We start from the raw sequence: 17103 nt of genomic DNA, 5'->3' as shown, positions 1-17103 counted from the left end.
TATATTATATTATATTATATTATATTATATTATATTATATTATATTACTGATGAAATCTCATTTCAGGGCCGTGTGAGCAGGTCTTTAAATCCACTTATAAGATATTCTTAATTGATCCTTAATTTAAAAGAATTATATAAAACATAATATATCAGTTATTACTGGATAAAAGGGTTTATAAATGTTAGCAACTGGACCTAATTTACTAGGAATTTATTTTCACTATATGGATTATTTAATTTTTATTTATAGCTATTCTGTATCTCAAACCCTTGGTTAGTTAGTTAGTTAAATACAGCATATCAAAAAAATAAATAAACTAAAGAGGAAGTCCTTGAAAAAAATTGAATTTTTGGCTGTAATGTAGATTATTAAATGAATTATAATTTAATGTAACAGCATGATAATGTTTATTTGAGGTGGCACAAAACAACTGTAGGCTTCCCTTCGATTTTCCTAGCTGTTTAATTATTATTTTTTGTCTATTAAATATCAGATAATAGTGGAAAAGGCTTCCCTGAGGCCTGTAGAGAGTTAATAGTCCATCTTTGTGATTTAACCGTTTAATCCAACACCATAATTTATTATAATAAACATCATAAACAGTCTACTAATCAGCCGAGCAGCTAATTGTTTACGCTCCTACATTACTTACTGCAGAAATTTATATGTGTGTTTAGATGAGGAGAAGGTGGCTTTTGTAAATTGGATCAACAAATCTTTGGCAAAAGATCCAGACTGCCAACATCTGCTGCCCATGGACCCTGATGATGAAAGCCTCTTTACCTCTGTCCGTGATGGCATCCTCTTATGGTATTAACACAAGCTCATGCACACAGGCAACCAAGAATAAGCGCCTCTATAAACATTTTTATTTTGCACTTTTATGTTGTAGCAAAGGTTAAAAGAGAAACGGTGTAATCTTGTTTTACTATTGTTTTATAGTGTTTCAGAGCGCCTTCCTGCTCACATTTTCTCAGTGGGTTTCTCTTTATTTTACACTTGTCTGCACAAGTATTTTACACTTGTCTTTATTTTACACTTTCACAGACGAAAGATAGCAAGTGAACTATCAGATGGCAGTCATAAACAGTAAATGCTGGATATAAAAAGGGGGAACTGGGAGCACTAAAGGGTCAGGAATCAAACTTGTGACTACCCAGTGCCCAAATCTGACCCTAAGTTACACTTATCTTAGACTAGATTCAGAATCAATTCACTCTTTTACTTGTTTAAAAAATAAAAATCTCTTTCAGCAAGATGATCAACCATTCTCAGCCAGACACGATTGATGAAAGAGTCATCAACACTAGGAAACCCTCTACCTTTCATATGAGAGTAAGTAGCAGTTCTGAGTGAGTGGGTAAATACATATATTCATATCACCAATCCATGTTATTTGCAAAGAAAAAAATAGCTGCACAATTTCTACCAAATTTTAGCTGAGAGCATCTGTAAAACTATATCATCAGCTTGTTAACTAAATGCGGACTCAGGTTGCCAGTTTCTTTGCAGACTAAAAGAGTCTGCTGTTGTTTTTTTATAAGAGGCCAGCTTATGACCTTTGCTGCACCTAAAAAGTAAAAAGAAAGAAGAAGGTAGTAAAGGGAAATTCTCATTCAAGACACGACTACTTTAAAAGACCTGAATGTATTCGGTTAGATTTACTGTAGCTGGCACATGATAAGTCCTCTACTGAACACATGGATGTCAACCGGGGCGGTCGTGGCTCAAGAGTTGGGAGTTTGCCTTGTAATCGGAAGGTTGCTGGTTCGAGCCCCGGCTTGGACAGTCTCGGTCATTGTGTCCTTGGGCAAGACACTTCACCCGTTGCCTACTGGTGGTGGTCAGAGGGCCCGGTGGCGCCAGTGTCCGGCAGCCTCGCCTGTCAGTGTGCCCCAGGGTGGCTGTGGCTACAATGTAGCTTGCCATCACCAGTGTGTGTGAATGGGTGGATGACTGGATATGTAAAGCACTTTGGGGTCCTTAGGGACTAGTAAAGCGCTATATAAATACAGGCCATTTAACTGAGATGACGATAGGTAGTAAATGTGTTATTGTGTTATTCTGAATATACTGATTCTCCCGGAATGTTGGACTTTGCAAAAAAGCCTGTAATATATTAACTTTTTACTGCATCGTCCTCTTCTTTTTCTTCTGCTGTGTTATATCTCATGAACACTTCTTCCTGGATGATATTTGTTCATCAGCAGTTCCATTTTCAGCTTCTGCTGATTTCTGCTTAGTTTCTTATTATTTGCAGGGTTCAATCTGTAGTCTTTATTTTCGCTGAGCTTTTAAAACAACAGAAACACTGCTGTATGACATGAGAGTGTTTCAGACTTTGAATTAAAAAATCTTGATGCAACGTGTGTTTGTAGGAGAATCTGGTCTTGGCCCTGAATTCAGCCTCAGCTATCGGGTGCACGGTGGTGAGCATGGATGCCCATGACTTGATGGCTGGAAAGCCCCACCTGGTTCTGGGATTGCTCTGGCAGGTTATCAAGATTGGCCTCTTCGCTGACATAGAAATCAGCAGGAACGAAGGTCAGCGCACACCTGCATGCAAACACACAACTTCACATTTACAGCGCTCACCCATATGTGATGCAGTTCATGCAGGAGAGGTTTGAAATGTAAAGGTTTAGGCAAAACAGTGGAGCTTGTTAGGTTAAAACTGTATAACAGAGTGCCCATAACAGTGTTCATGATTATGTTTCTTTTCTCTAAGCATTCTGTAAGCATTTGGTGCTTTATTTTATTTTATTTTATTTTATTTTATTTTATATGTCATATTATATTATCTGTAATCATACAGCCTCTAGGTACAAAAATATGTTACAAATTTTTGATTTTTTTGTGCTTTTTTTGTAACAAATTAGTGAATTCTTTTGCGTGTCTTCTTTACTTTGACCAGCATAACCACAACTGTATTACTTTTAATTGAGAGTATCTTGCTGCTTCTAGGTAAAAATGCAGTTTTTTATTAATTTCCTCTTTCTTGCTTTAACAGTTGATTAACTGCTGTTATGTGTTTTCAGGTCTGATTGCCCTCCTAGCAGATGGAGAATCACTGGAGCACCTAATGTCTCTCTCCCCTGACGAGCTGCTGCTCCGCTGGGTCAACTATCATCTACGCAATGCTGGAACGGAAACAATCAGCAACTTCAGCGAAGACATCAAGGTACCGTGCAGAATAAATACACACACACGTGAATACAGAGTCATCAGTAACCTCATCTTGTACTCTCCCACCGAAGGACTCACGGGCCTATTTCCACCTGATGGATCAGATCACTTCCTGTGAGGAGGATGAATTCCAAATGAGGATAAAAATTGACATGAGCGGTCTCAATGTGAGCCACAAACTTTTCACATAACAATGAGAAACTAATAAATAAAGCTAAATGTAAAGATAAACATTTCTGTTTGTCATTTTAACCTGTTTTCTTCACATTCTCATATTTACATAGCGTCTATACCGTTCTTCTATGCATATATGTCTCTGTGTGTGTTTGTTGTGAAGGAGTGGGATTTGGAGAAAAGGGCGGAGCTGATGCTGCAGCAGGCAGCCAGACTGGAATGCAGGCAGTTTGTTACTCCTCATGATGTCACATCTGGAAACAGCAAACTGAACATGGCCTTTGTGGCCAACCTGTTCAACATGCACCCCGGTCTGCAGAAGCTTCTGATGAACGGAGGCGATTTAGAGCACATAGAGAGTGAGATACATCCACCACTACATCTTGGCCTTACAATTACACGACAGAGTCATAAAATGCTGAAATGTACAGTACATAAAATGAGCATGGAGAAAACAGACGTAATGCTATGCTAGTTATACATGCCATAGACCAATAATAAGCCAGAGATGATAATAGGTGCTTGAGTTTGTGGCAGACGTCCAGACTATAGATGAAGTCAACTGTATGATAACATGTATGATGTCTTCATATCATTCTAGGGGAGACCAGAGAAGAAAAAACATTTCGCAACTGGATGAACTCTCTGGGTGTTTCTCCAAATGTGCACCATCTTTACCAGTATGTCATCAGTTATAAATAATCATGTTGACCATATCAGTTATTTAGGGTGAATGGAGCTGTAAATCAAGATCACGGCTTCATTTAATGAGGGTGAGAATGGATTAGCATGTGTCCTCATTTATCATTTCACTGAAGACTCCACAAGAGTAAGATATGGGCTTAGATATCCTAAATTTTAACGCTTTCCTCATGCAGACAGCATTGAAAATAATAAATCCCTTATTTAATTATTAGTGTAATTATTACTATTTGTTAGTTTTAAAGCACAGTACAACATGAACTCCCCCTAAGGCTGCTAAAAGTCCATATTTCAACAAAAATAGAGATGACATGCTCTAAGTGTTCTCAGAGGTGGTCTTTTTTTTCCTTCTTCTTCTATTGAAATCCATTATATGTGTCATTGTTTTTATCCAGTGACCTGTGTGACGGCTTGGTGATTCTGCAGCTTTATGATAAGGTCAATGTGTTTGTGAACTGGAAGAAAGTCAACCGCCCTCCTTATCCTGCTCTGGGGGCCAACATGAAGAAGGTACTAGATGCTAACAAGCAGAGCTGTCACAATGACAATGACAGGAAAAGCACAGCAGTGGGAAATATGAGAGATGTTTTGTTTTTTTCCCTGTATCCCAGCTGGAAAACTGTAACTATGCTGTGGAGCTGGGCAGGGATGTCGCCCGCTTCTCCCTGGTTGGAATTGGAGGAGTAAATCTAAACGAGGGGAGTCGTGTACACACCTTAGGGCTGGTCTGGCAGCTGATGAGGAGGTATGTGCACGCAGAGCTGCAGGATGTTTTGCTTGCTGTAGTATATGTGTTTGGTGAAAACAGATAGTCCATGCTTTGGCGACTGCTGCTCCTTGTATAGTTTCAGTTACCTGTACTTCTTACAATCCGCCAGGTACACAATTCAAGTTTTGTCTGATTTGGGTGATGGAGAGAGGGTGGTAGATCAAATCATCCTGGACTGGGTCAACAAGATGCTGAGCCAGAATAGAAAGGACACACAAATCACCAGCTTCAAGGTGTGTATCTTTGTTTGTGAAATGGTATGATATCAAAAGACTGTGTGCTTTAAACCCCTTTTTCCTGTTTTCTGCAGGACAAGCTGATCAGCACCAGCCTGCCAGTGATTGACCTGATTGATGTAATTGCTCCGGGGATGGTCAAGTTCCCCGTGGTGGCAAGAGGAGAAAATGGAGTGCTGAAGAAAGATGATAAAATCAACAATGCCAAGTAAGAAAAAAAAACGTTTTTAAACTCCCAACCTCTTTGGATTTTTCGCTCTTTTCTAATTTCCTTACTCCTCTCTCCGTTTTTGCTGCTCTTAGGTATGCAATTTCATTGGCTCGTAAGATTGGCGCTCGTGTCTACGCTCTGCCTGATGATTTGGTGGAGGTCAACCCCAAGATGGTGATGACTGTGTTTGCCTGCCTCATGGGGCATGGTATGAAGAAAGCCAAAAACTGAAGTAGGCACAAACAACACTGAATGAAGATGGAAAAATATATTTGTATTTTACTTTTAAAAATTTTCTTTAAGTTTTAACCTTGCCGTGCGTACAAAACAAAAACAGTCTAGCATTCTCTATTATTCGTTTGCAAGAAAAGAAAGCTGTAAATCTTTTTCCATCAATAAAGATTATTTTTTTTATACGTGATTTTATGGAAGATTGTTCTTTGCTTTAATAAACTTAACCAATTCTATTTACTTCTTCTGCAATATGAGCCAGAGATCCGGCAGAAGAAAAAGCAGAATTATACACACATCTGTTCTGTCAAATACATTTTATGTCTGTAAATGTTGTGCATTGAATATTGCTATTTAATTAATAAAAAGAATCTATCAAATGTACAAAGTACCTGTGAATTTTTTCTGTATCAAAACACAAGTAAAGAGCAAATTGGTTATAACATGTATATTAGTTCAGAAGTGCATGAAATATAATTGAATCAAAAGCCATTAAAAGCAAAAATCTGGCTTTTCTACATAGCTTCTAAAATGAGCATAACTAAAAACTTTAAGGTTAAAAATACTTGAAAGATGGGAGGTGACAATAAACTGACATTACTTGATATTTATTTATTTATTTATTTATTTATTTACTTATTACCCATTTTCAAATATATTTCAGTCTCCCCTTTAGATAGGGGGAAGCATCTTATTAGGGATGAGTATCGTTTAGGTTTTATCCGATACCGGTGCCAAATCGGTACTTTTGAAACGGTGCCGGTGCTTAAACGGTGCTCGAACCGGTGCTTAAAGAATGGAGAACACAAAATTGGTCCAAAAACCTCTCATGTTCAGCTGTTTTTTGTAAAAAGATAACAATGTTAGCCTTTTCTGCAGCTATGTGGCATATATGGTATCACTCTTGGCTGGAAGCAGTGCTTAAACAATGGAAAAAAACACAAACTTTGTCCAAAAACCTCTCATGTTTAACTGTTTTCCACTTTTTCTTTGGTCATTTTAGCCTTTTTGGCAGGGTGAAGGGAGCATCTGCCATCAAACAAGAAGACAGCCGCATGTAGCTATGATGGTGTTTGCTAGTTCACCTTACCTGCATTAATGTAATAACGTGGTTAGCCTACTCAACGTAAATTACACACTAACAACATTAAGCTACTCACACAGAGAAGAATGGCTGCTGCTGCATCATCATCCTCATCATCATTTCTGCTACACTGGCAGGGCTAAGGGCCAGGACTCTATTCTTCGGGTTTTTGGGGGGTGTTGCTCCGGGTCCGATAACTGGCAACCCACCCGACGTGCACGGTGTGAGGTCTCGCAGCAAGCTATCAAATACGGCGGCTTTAAAAAAAAACGCTATGCGTCGCCAGCTGTTTAATCGGATTCTTGGTGTTACCTCCTTTGACAGTATCACAGTATCAGCTTAAAGCACTTGTTGCTGCTGAGTTTGCATATTTTGCTGTGAAGTACAGCCAGACTTTCGACCGCTTCGCCTTGGGCATTTTTAATCTGTAGCTCTGCTCTAACAGAACGTACGTACCTGGCCCCGCCTACTATCCTCGGAAACGTAAAATGATTGGCTAGAAGTGTATCACAGCTCAGGAAAAAAAAGCACCGAAATAAAGCACCGAAATGTGCGCTGCTTTTCGGTCTGGTTACTACCGTTTATGTCAGAACCGGTGCCATCATGGCACCGGACACCGGTACCCATCCCTACATCTTATACATCTTAAGTGTTTTTAAAAAGCTGCATGGTGAATAAAGGGACTGAAACACTTGTGTTTCTCTTGTTCTGTTGTAGGTTCTTTACCTTACAATATAAAGTGTTTTAATGTTTCTTTTGTTGTGACTTTGTACTATATAAATGCCATTTAACTGATTTAAGGAATTCTATTGTAATTTTGAATTTAGCAACTTAATTAAGATATACATTAAATTCTAATCACAAAATACATACAAATGCCTCATGAATAGTAAAGTAACACATTTGTAGGTAGGCATACACAGTTTCACAAATATTTACATTGTACTATTTTGTATTATACCCTCTTGTTACATATTATTTACTACTGCAATTGCACTACTCTTTTGCACAGTCTCAATTAGATTTTTTATTTCACCTTTTTTACTTCTCCTTTAAAAAAAATCACTGTTTTGTATATTTTTACCCTACCTACTTTTTAAGACCTTTACTATGGGCCTGTGGTACCTTTACTATTAACATTTTTTTTAACAATTTTTTAAAAAACATTTTCCTGCCGTAAAACACATACTTTAACGTTACTTTAGCGACCAGAGGGAGCATTTACTAGTTTGCGTTTTGTTTGAGCTTATAGACCCTCGCTGGTTTCCGTATCAAAACAGAAACGTCATTTTGGAGCGAAAGTTTTGGAAAGACTTGACAGGCAGAAGGAGACGTGGAGATGTGTACTGGTTAAAATGATTAGACAGAGCCATATATTAATGTATTAAAGAGTTTTATCGAACAGCGACACAAAAAGTTTAAAAATGGAAGGTCTGGAAATGTCTGCGATGATACCGGCTCTTCAGGAGCTAGCTAGGTGAGTACACGGCTAAAGTTGGCTAAGAGCTAAGTAGTTAACAGTACCACTTATTTGGGCTAAAGTGAGTCCTCGTCTTTACTTATTGAAGTCGATAAAAACCTTTGCTTCGTCATGTCTCTGTGAATAACATCGTGCTGATATTTGCAGTGCGAGCGCTGCAGAGTACGGCCAGGTGGTACAGAAACCTCGACAGATTCTCTGCCAGTTCATCGACAGGATACTGACAGATGTGGATGTCGGTAAGCCGGGAATATCGACACATACTAGGGGTGGTCACCATAATAAAAGCCTCTGAAAGGACATAAAAAACAAACAAACAGCTTTTTGGTGCATACTGTCAGACTTATCTGCTGAAACATTCCCTGAAGTTGTTGCTTACCATGACTACTATTCCCTCTTGTTAATATACTTCGCTGATTTCTTTTCCCTTTTTTGTATATTTGTCAAACGTGCATGTTTTAGATCATTAGACAAATTTTTAAAATAGACAGAGATGGCCTAAGTAAATGTAACATGCAAATTATAAATTCCTGAAAAAATCCTGTTAAAAATAAATAAATAAAGATTGATGATGATGATGATGATGATGATGATGATGATGATAAAAATTGGGAAAAAAACCTATCTAAACCTGTGTGAAAAAGTAACTGCCCCCTAAACCTAATAACTGGTTGTGCCAACCTTAAAAGGAAGAACTGCAATCAAGTGATGGTGATAAGTTGCAACAAGTCTTTCACATAACATCAGCCATAATGGAAGTTTTTCAAGCATGAGCAGTCTGTTTAAGGTCATGCCAAAGCATTTAAATTATATTTAAGCCTGTACTTTGACTAGGCCACTGCAGAACTTTCACTTTGATTTTTATGGGGTTTTTTTTATGCATTTAAGACTTCCTGGTGGGTGTGGGATCACTGATCATTATTCGTGGTTCTTTTGTAACTTACTGGATGAGTTGTTGATACACTCTCTGAGCAATTTTGGTTGGCTGTCCACTCCTGGGAAGGTTTTCCACTGTTAAAAGCATTCTCCATTTGTGGCTCATGGTTCTCGCTGTGGATCACTGGAGTCTCAAAGCCTTAGAAATGGTTTTGTAACCCTTTCAAGAGCGATAGATGTCAATGACTTTCTCAGCAGATTCTTTAGATCTTGACATGATGTGTTGCTTTTTGAGTTCTTTTAACCTACTTCACCTCAGATAGGTTCTATTTAAGGCATTTCTTGTTCAAGAAGCCATCATGGCAGTAATAAGGTCTGGGTGTTACTTGTGAAATTAAACTGAGCTTTCAACCAATGTGATAAATCACAATTAATTCATCATTTAAAAAGGGAGGAATTACTGTTTCATTGAGCGCAAGGTAGGTTTGGGTAGTTTTTCTTTCTCATATTAAATGAAATCAAAATTTAAAAACTACACTTTGAATTTACTCGAGTTATCTTTGTCTAATATTAAAATGTTTTTGATGATATGAAATATAAACTCTAACAAGCTCATGTGTGCACATCAGACATTATTCCATCATTCCCTTAATTCCTTTATCTTTACCTTTGTTACATCTCGTACGCAGAGTTTATGATAAACCATATTAGTTTTTTGTCTTCCCCGCACTTGCATGAATCTTGCCCCTTACTCTACACCTGCACCTGTAACTTCCCCTGGAATATGAAGGTGATATAACAGCAATTCACATTGCTGGCAGGTGTTTGTTCGGGAAACACAAAGTTCCAAAACACAAAGAGGGCACATCGGGTGTGACTAGAGATAGGAAAAGTACAACTAATATAAACCTGTGTCTGCTTCTGTGTTCTTGCTGCTGTTGTATAAATTTATGATGGCTCGGCTTCTCAGATTATTTTGAATAAATCTTGTACCTGGAGTTTAAATCAGTGTGTTTCTTTAAGCTTTTTATCATTTAGTGACTTTTCAAGTTAATATTGCAAGAATATTTGACTTATCCTCTGTATGTGTACCAGCTCTTTTAACAAAGCAGTTGTCTTGTCTTGCAGTTGCTTTAGGGCTAAGTAAGAAGTCCACCTCAGAGCCAGCCTGTGTGATGCTGCTGGACTTTGTGCAGCACATAGTTAAATCTTCATCTCTGATGTTTGCCAACCCTGCCTGTCAGCCTGCTGAATACCCAGAAACAACACAGAGCTGCACTGGTAGGAAATTCTTCTCAAAATGCTGCCATAAGTGATTTCAGAAATTAGAGAAAATAAAGCTGAACATGTTTTTCCTTTTTAGTTTTGTCCTTTAATATCTTCTCATTCCTTGTCTTGATTTTAGACTTCAGTAAGTGGGTGGCGGTGCGTTTCCTTCGTGTGGCAGCAGCTCCAGGCTGTGATATCATCCATGGACGGGTCTCTGCTGTGTTGTGCTCTTTATTTCACACTCTGCGAGTCCGGGCACCATTTATCTTTAATTGCCTTATTCAGGAACTCATATTTCTGTCCCAGGAACTCAGCCATAACCTGTATGCACATATTTGCACACTTGCAGGACAGGGACATGTTTTGGACATTCACACAAAGAACCAGTGGCCTATAAACCTCAAGTGCTTCAGTTTATCCCCCCTCTGTGCCTCCTCATACCTCACCCCCTCTGCCCTTGTGCTCTCCTCACCTGCTGCCTTGGAGTCGCTGACTGCCGTAACGATCAACATCATAACTGAGTCTCTGAGGGGAGTCATCTCCCGTCGTGACCTGAGTGTAGCCTGGGAAGCTGCATGCTTCATCCTGTCCAACGGGAACACCGGGCTGAGGAAGGCCTCCATGGTGATGCTGAGAACACTGGTGGAGCTCAGAGGATTTCCTGAGATGCAGGGCCACGAATTCTTTGCAGCCTACTTCCAGTTGCTGGAAACACATTCCTACTCTGCCACAGCAAACATAAATGAGAAGCAAGCTTACGAAGGAGAGCTGTTAAGCCTGACCCGTTGCGTGTTTCAGCAATCGTATGTTTCTCACTCACACTTTGAGCCCATCCACCTCTCACAGATGTTCGAGTGTGTTTGCACTCTTGCTGGAGCTGGCGTCAGGTTAGGTGTAGAAGTGACCGAGTCACTTTGCCTGCTGTTTAGCTTCTCGCTATCTGTAGCACCAGTTTATGAGAGCGCCGCGTTGCTTAGGAGGCAGCGGGTCACCGAAGTCTGCGGGACACTAGCATGCACCGTGGGGACAGCAAATCAAGCTGAAGTACAACTCTGTTCTTTGTGTTTCCTTTTAAATTATCCTTTTGATATCCATACAGTGTTTCCCTCTTTACAATATGTGCTATGCTTGTTGTTCGCAGTGTGCAGAAGGGTTTCTCCGAGCTGCCCTGAAGGCTGAGACAGCTTTAGTGCTGCAGGAGTGTAAAGATGGAGCAACACCTGCCAAGAAGTCTTGCAAATCTGCCACCAGTTCAGTCGGTAAAACTCCTAAAACATCCTCAAGGTGAGTGCATCAACATTTACTATTTGGCAATAACCATGAAAATCTCAAACAATTTTTTTTAAATGTCTCATATGTCGTATTGAAGTAATGTCTGTGTCTCTATCTTAAGCAAAGTGGACATGCGTGTTCGCAGTAAGGTTTGGGCTGCGTTAAACAGTCGGCTGGAGGAGCTGCTGATGCTTTTGGACTCCAGTTCTGCTAAGCCTGAGACCACCCAGAGTCTGTCTGCTCTGCAGGGACTGGCCCTCATTCTCCATCAGGCAGCCCTCTGCTCCTCACCTGTTAGGTAATTCCCAAACATACGCCCATGCTCTTACACAAGCCCTCTCCTTTTTACCTTTTTTCTGCCTCTCAGAAAAACTTTTTCTCTAGTTTTTTATTTTAATAGTGTTTAATATTAGAGATTGCTTACTTTCCTGGCTCCAGTTTGACATATGTCGTTCACAGTGATTAATAGCATATTATTCACCTCAACATCTCTTTGTTATAGCAGCTTGTCACCTCTCCTTTGGGTTCCCACTGAGACGCTGAGCAGGGCCCTGAAGAGCTGTCAGTCAGTGTTAGAAGGAGGATCTCAGCCTGTGTCAAATCGGAGCTACTTTCAGTCTGCTGTCCAGATCACTGTCAGGGTCCTCGACTCTATACTTTACCTGACAAGTAAGGGTCTAAATACAAAAATACCAGATGTTTTTGGTTTAGTTTGTTGTCAAAATAAAAGTTGATGTATTTTCCATATTTGTTTGTGTTTAATTTGAAGATAGAAATCAAGCCAGATACACATCCTTTATTATAATCATAATCTTCTTCTTTTTCTTTTTTTTTTAGTGAGCAGCCAGAATGATGACAGGCTCCAACAACATGTGTGTGCTCTGTTGTCTCTTCCTTGGGTGTGTGAGAACAAGTCTGTCTCAGCCTATAAGACTTCAGGCTTCCCTTCCTGGCTGCTAGCCTTGGCGCAGAGACTCGGTTTCTGCTACTGTGAGTGTTCCTGTGTGCTTCTTTTTCTTTTAATGAAAACCTAAACGACTGCTTTAAAAGTCATTTAAAGACGTCTTTCTTTCCAGCACCTGAGGTCCAGGCTGATTGCGTGTCGCTGCTGGCCTTTTTACATGGCGGTGTGTGCGAGACGTGGCGCGTGTGTGTGTTTTCAAAGGCGCTGCAGAGTCAGGAGGAGGTGGTGAGAGTAGCAGCAGTCAAGGCTTTCCCTCTTCTTCTCCACCATCTGGGAAACATGCACTACAACCTCATTGGCACTACTTTGCTGTATGGAAACTCATACATTACTTAGTACTTGACCACTGATATTTTCTGTCTTTCTTTCATTGATATCATCAGTTACTTTGTTATATTTCATGGCGTATGTTTGATAATTGTAGTTCCAAGCTGGAGGACAGTTCGGAGCAGGTGAAGAAGGAACTTGCCAGGATCATTGGTCAGCTGAGCTGCCTCCAATCAGAGCTCTCCAGCCTTAGTGACATCCACACAGACTCCCCTTGTCTTCCCAAAATCCTTTGCCTCTCTTGTAGTCTTGAAACAGATCATGCTGGGAAAGCAGTGCCATCCCTCAAGGCATCTGTTGTTAGACCCTTCCTACCATTGCTCAGACCACAAGCTCCAAGCACCGTGAAACAAGGTACCTTTTTACCATAAGTTTTTCACAACAGCTGATGCATTGAAATCAGTTCACAGCTGCTGTTTTCTTAAACATTTTATACATTTCACTGCCAGCTTTCCTAGAAGCTCTTCCCCACCTGTGCCAGCATGTGAATCTCACTGGTGCAGACAGCGATTCCCGAGCCGTACTCTGTGCCCTGATTGGTCTAATGGAGGATTCCGATCCTGTGGTTAGAACACGCTTCAGCCAATCAGTGCGTTTCCTGCTAGCAGAGACCACTAGAAACTCTGAGCAGGGCTCTTTGAATGAGGTGAGCAATTCTGACTCCAGTTTTTCTTATATTTTTATTATTATAACCTAATTATATTTTTATCAGGGTAAAATTTCACCATATTCCCCCCAATCAATATAGTTTAATGTTGCATGTTTACTTGTTTTTTGATGTGGTGTGTGTCACCATCACAGCTCCTGGTTGCACGTCTTAAAGAGGCATTCAGCACTGCTAAACTTAACAGAGATGATGACCTGCGTAACACTCTGATCCTCACCACTGGAGAGATCGGCAGGTATATAGACAGCTTTTTTTTTTTATTCCACAAGCTGTATGAGTTATAGTAATTGTTTTTAATGAATAATATGTTATAAGATGGGAGATAAAATTATTGACCTTATATACAGAAATAAAATGCTGTGTTGCTAGTTGTTATTAGTTTGTATTATTTTCATATCCACTTAGATGTAGAAAACAGATGATTTCTTTTGTTAATACAATTAAAAAGACTACTTAATGAAGGAAATTTCTTCATTCCCCTTTCCTCTTCTGTCAGAGCCTCTCAGGGTAGTTTGGTGTCGTTCTCTCTGCTGCGTCTGCTCCACTGTCTCCTGTCCAAGTCGTCCCAGGTGTCTGTAGCTGCTTACACTCAAATTCGAGCCCTGGCCACCACTAAAGGCTTGAAACTGCAGACACTCTTCAGTCAGTACAAGAACCCTATCTGCCAGGTATCTAGTCTTTTGTTTAAATTGGACCAAACCCATCCTATTCACCTGCTTATTATGAGTTAGATGACTTGCTCTATAATACTGTTATTCATAGTATATATGTGGATTTAATGTTTGAAAATTGCATTGGTTTAGTTTTCATTTGGTCTGTTTTAGATACTGTTTTTGTGGAAAATCTACAGTCCATTACTATATCTTCTTTGCCTTTAGTTCCTGGTGGAGTCACTACATTCGCGCCATGCGTCAGCCCTGCGGAGCACACCAGATCAAGGAACTGAGTCAGCCAATCAGAGGGAGCTGGCTCTGGATATTCTTGCTCAGATCGCGCATGCTTTTGACTTTCCAGACCTCCACCGCTTCCTCACCGTATGTACAGTCATGCACACGCATCCACACACAGATAGTAAGCCCTCTTTATGTGATGTACATTGGTGCTTTCTTGCATGTTTGTTTATGCAGCGGACCCTCCAGGTGTTGCTACCTTACCTAGCAGCAAAAGCAAGCTCTACAGGCTCTGCTCTCATTCGAACTTTGGCCATTGAGTTGAAGGCAAACAGGAGAGAGATCCTGATCAACAACTTTAAGTACATCTTCAGCCATCTGGTCTGTTCTTGCACAAAGGAGGAGCTGGAGAGGGCCTTTCACTACCTACAAGTATGAACAACTTTACTTGCATTTTACAGCTGAAACATGATTTAGAGTCATGTACCTGAAGAGGTCATCTTAAAAACAAGTTTATTTTTCTTCTCCTTCATGTTCTTTCAGAGTGAGACAGAAATTGAACTGGGATCTCTGCTACGCCAAGACTTCCAGGGTCTTCATAATGAGCTGCTGCTGCGTCTTGGAGAGCACTACCAACAGGTTGACACACATGTGGAAACAGATTTTCTAAACATTAAATCTATTTCAAAATATGTGGCTTTGAGGAAATTATTCTGCACAAGGCCTCCTCTTGAATAAAACTCACAAATGATCTAAAACACAGACTCTAGTTTCTGTTCTCATAAGTGTTTATTTCTTTGCAGGTATTCAATGGCTTGGCAATCCTGGCCTCCTTTGCATCCAGTGATGATCCATACCAGGGACCCCGAGACATCACCACCTCAGAACTTATGGTACTTGGCATCCTCTGCATTTCATATCAGTGTTTTAGTTTCTTGTCTTTTTGACATTTGACTAGACAAAAATACTTTATGAAACAATTTAGGCTTCAGAATCTGTGAAATATGTTTTATGTAATTAATTTAAAACAAAAATGTAATTTTTCTATGCAAAAAAAAAAATTAAAGAGATAATAAGCAACTAATCATCTGCTAATTATCCATTAATGAATGTCTTGTTTTTATCTTTAGGCTGACTACTTACAGCCAAAGCTGCTGGGGATTCTTGCCTTTTTCAACATGCAGCTGCTTAGCTCCAGTGCAGGAGAAAAAGACCGCAAGAAACTGGTAATTGATCCTCTAAAATACCAGAATTTTAAATCTGATTGGTTAATTGTCCAATAAAGATCTCCTTGGCTCAAAGTGAACATGTCTGCCTGTTCTTCGTGCAGGTTTTGACAAGTGTGATGGCTCTGATGCGACTGATGGGCTCCAAACACATCAGCTCTGTCAGAGTGAAGATGATGACGACATTACGCACCGGCCTGCGATACAGAGAAGACTTCACTCTCCTCTGCTGCCAGTCAGTACTTGTATACTTGCACATAAAGTCACATATTGTGATGCATTTATCTTTATTATTCGTTGGCATTTGCTCAGACATCTGTTTCTAATTCGTTTTTTTTTTTTTATACACTCCCTTTTCCTCTGGGTAGGACGTGGGATTGTTTTGTGAGGAGTGTGGAGCCTGCACACCTGGGCCCCCTACTGAGTCACGTTATTGTTGCTTTGCTCCCCTTGATTCCACTGCAGCCCAAAGAAACTGCCGCCATCATCCGCTTCCTCATCCTGGACAACAGGTAGCAAACATAAGCACAAATGTGCACATTTGATCAGCGTGCAAACACAAAGACACATCTTTCGGTTACAGTTTTAACTTCCCTCATTAGTTAAACTGGTCAAAATGGTTTTAGAGTATGCAAAAGGATTGTGAATAATGTGGGAAAAGGATCTTATTCATTCCCATCTCATCCTCTTTTCAATCAACCTGATTTTTCTTGTGCACAACTGGTCTTATTTCCTTTTTGTGCTGAATGGACACTTGTGTAGACATACACAACAATGTGTAAAAGGGTACACATGGATGAGTATGTATGTATGCGTATGTAGGTACTTGAAAGAGTGTGTTTGTATATGTACATAGGTGTGGGTGTATGTGCACTTTTAGATGCCTCACTTCTGTCATTTAATTACAGGGAAGAAGTCAGTGACTACCTCCATGAGATTTACTTTCTACCAGACCATCCAGAGCTAAAAGACATCCACACAGTAATGCAGGATTATAAAAAGGTCTGTATGAAGGGCACAACAGAAAGTAAAATGAATGTGAAACAAAAGGCTGGTTGACAGTGATCATACGTACAACACATTGTTGTGTTGTATTTTATCTTTTCTTCTTCCAGCTGGCGGCCAGCAGCAGTGACTTGGCTGCCGCACTGCAGCTCTCCATGAGAGCCGTCCAGCATGAGAACGTGGACGTGAGGATCCACGCGCTAACCAGCCTCAGGGACATGATGCACAGCAACCAGGTACACACTCAATGAAGTGCTACAGTGAAGTAACAGCTCCATGTTTGCAAAGAGAACTCAGAAAAGAATGCAAAATATATATACCGGTAATGAAACCATTAGACTGCATCATTCCAAAATCACCGGCTGTGTTAATCTTTTTCAAACGATTTGTTGTTGTGAAAGGTGTAAGCCTGAAAGTTGGGTCATTAGCATTAAGAATTATGTACAATTCCACAACTTAGACATTCACATTATTCACACTCTCATTACACATACATATAGGATCTTGGGGGTGGGCACAATCACGGAGTC

At 40.0% G+C, this 17103-nt stretch overlaps 2 protein-coding genes across 3 annotated transcripts in view; both read left to right on the top strand.

Moving 5' to 3' along the window:
* LOC102293760 (plastin-1) overlaps positions 1 to 5903 on the top strand; it is a 12700-nt gene extending 6797 nt beyond the window's left edge. For both annotated transcript variants that reach the window (XM_005926064.3, XM_014334775.2), the window contains exons 6-17: positions 682 to 814; positions 1258 to 1339; positions 2383 to 2548; positions 3043 to 3185; positions 3262 to 3357; positions 3528 to 3723; positions 3966 to 4044; positions 4462 to 4576; positions 4678 to 4811; positions 4945 to 5068; positions 5146 to 5279; positions 5375 to 5903. In XM_005926064.3, the coding sequence (XP_005926126.1) occupies positions 682 to 814; positions 1258 to 1339; positions 2383 to 2548; positions 3043 to 3185; positions 3262 to 3357; positions 3528 to 3723; positions 3966 to 4044; positions 4462 to 4576; positions 4678 to 4811; positions 4945 to 5068; positions 5146 to 5279; positions 5375 to 5513 (1541 nt within the window). In that variant the 3' untranslated portion in view covers positions 5514 to 5903. The remainder of the gene's footprint in view (positions 1 to 681; positions 815 to 1257; positions 1340 to 2382; positions 2549 to 3042; positions 3186 to 3261; positions 3358 to 3527; positions 3724 to 3965; positions 4045 to 4461; positions 4577 to 4677; positions 4812 to 4944; positions 5069 to 5145; positions 5280 to 5374) is intronic.
* A 1964-nt stretch (positions 5904 to 7867) lies between these two features.
* atr (ATR serine/threonine kinase) overlaps positions 7868 to 17103 on the top strand; it is a gene marked incomplete in the record, with an annotated part of 20041 nt that continues 10805 nt past the window's right edge. Inside the window, 22 exon segments of the mRNA XM_014334773.2 lie at positions 7868 to 8074; positions 8225 to 8316; positions 10082 to 10234; positions 10359 to 11266; positions 11364 to 11506; positions 11616 to 11792; positions 11997 to 12163; positions 12332 to 12484; positions 12571 to 12769; positions 12883 to 13139; positions 13235 to 13431; positions 13587 to 13687; positions 13949 to 14120; positions 14331 to 14486; positions 14580 to 14774; positions 14886 to 14981; positions 15146 to 15235; positions 15473 to 15568; positions 15673 to 15803; positions 15937 to 16080; positions 16477 to 16570; positions 16684 to 16809. Coding sequence (XP_014190259.1) covers positions 8022 to 8074; positions 8225 to 8316; positions 10082 to 10234; positions 10359 to 11266; positions 11364 to 11506; positions 11616 to 11792; positions 11997 to 12163; positions 12332 to 12484; positions 12571 to 12769; positions 12883 to 13139; positions 13235 to 13431; positions 13587 to 13687; positions 13949 to 14120; positions 14331 to 14486; positions 14580 to 14774; positions 14886 to 14981; positions 15146 to 15235; positions 15473 to 15568; positions 15673 to 15803; positions 15937 to 16080; positions 16477 to 16570; positions 16684 to 16809 — 3900 coding nt within the window.

This window comes from Haplochromis burtoni, unplaced genomic scaffold, assembly GCF_018398535.1.
Source record: "Haplochromis burtoni strain Fernald_Lab_line unplaced genomic scaffold, NCSU_Asbu1 Contig_85, whole genome shotgun sequence".
Taxonomy (NCBI): Eukaryota; Metazoa; Chordata; class Actinopteri; order Cichliformes; family Cichlidae; genus Haplochromis; species Haplochromis burtoni.
The sequence above is the reverse complement of the archived record's forward strand: the minus strand, read 5'-3'. Positions and strand labels throughout refer to the sequence as shown.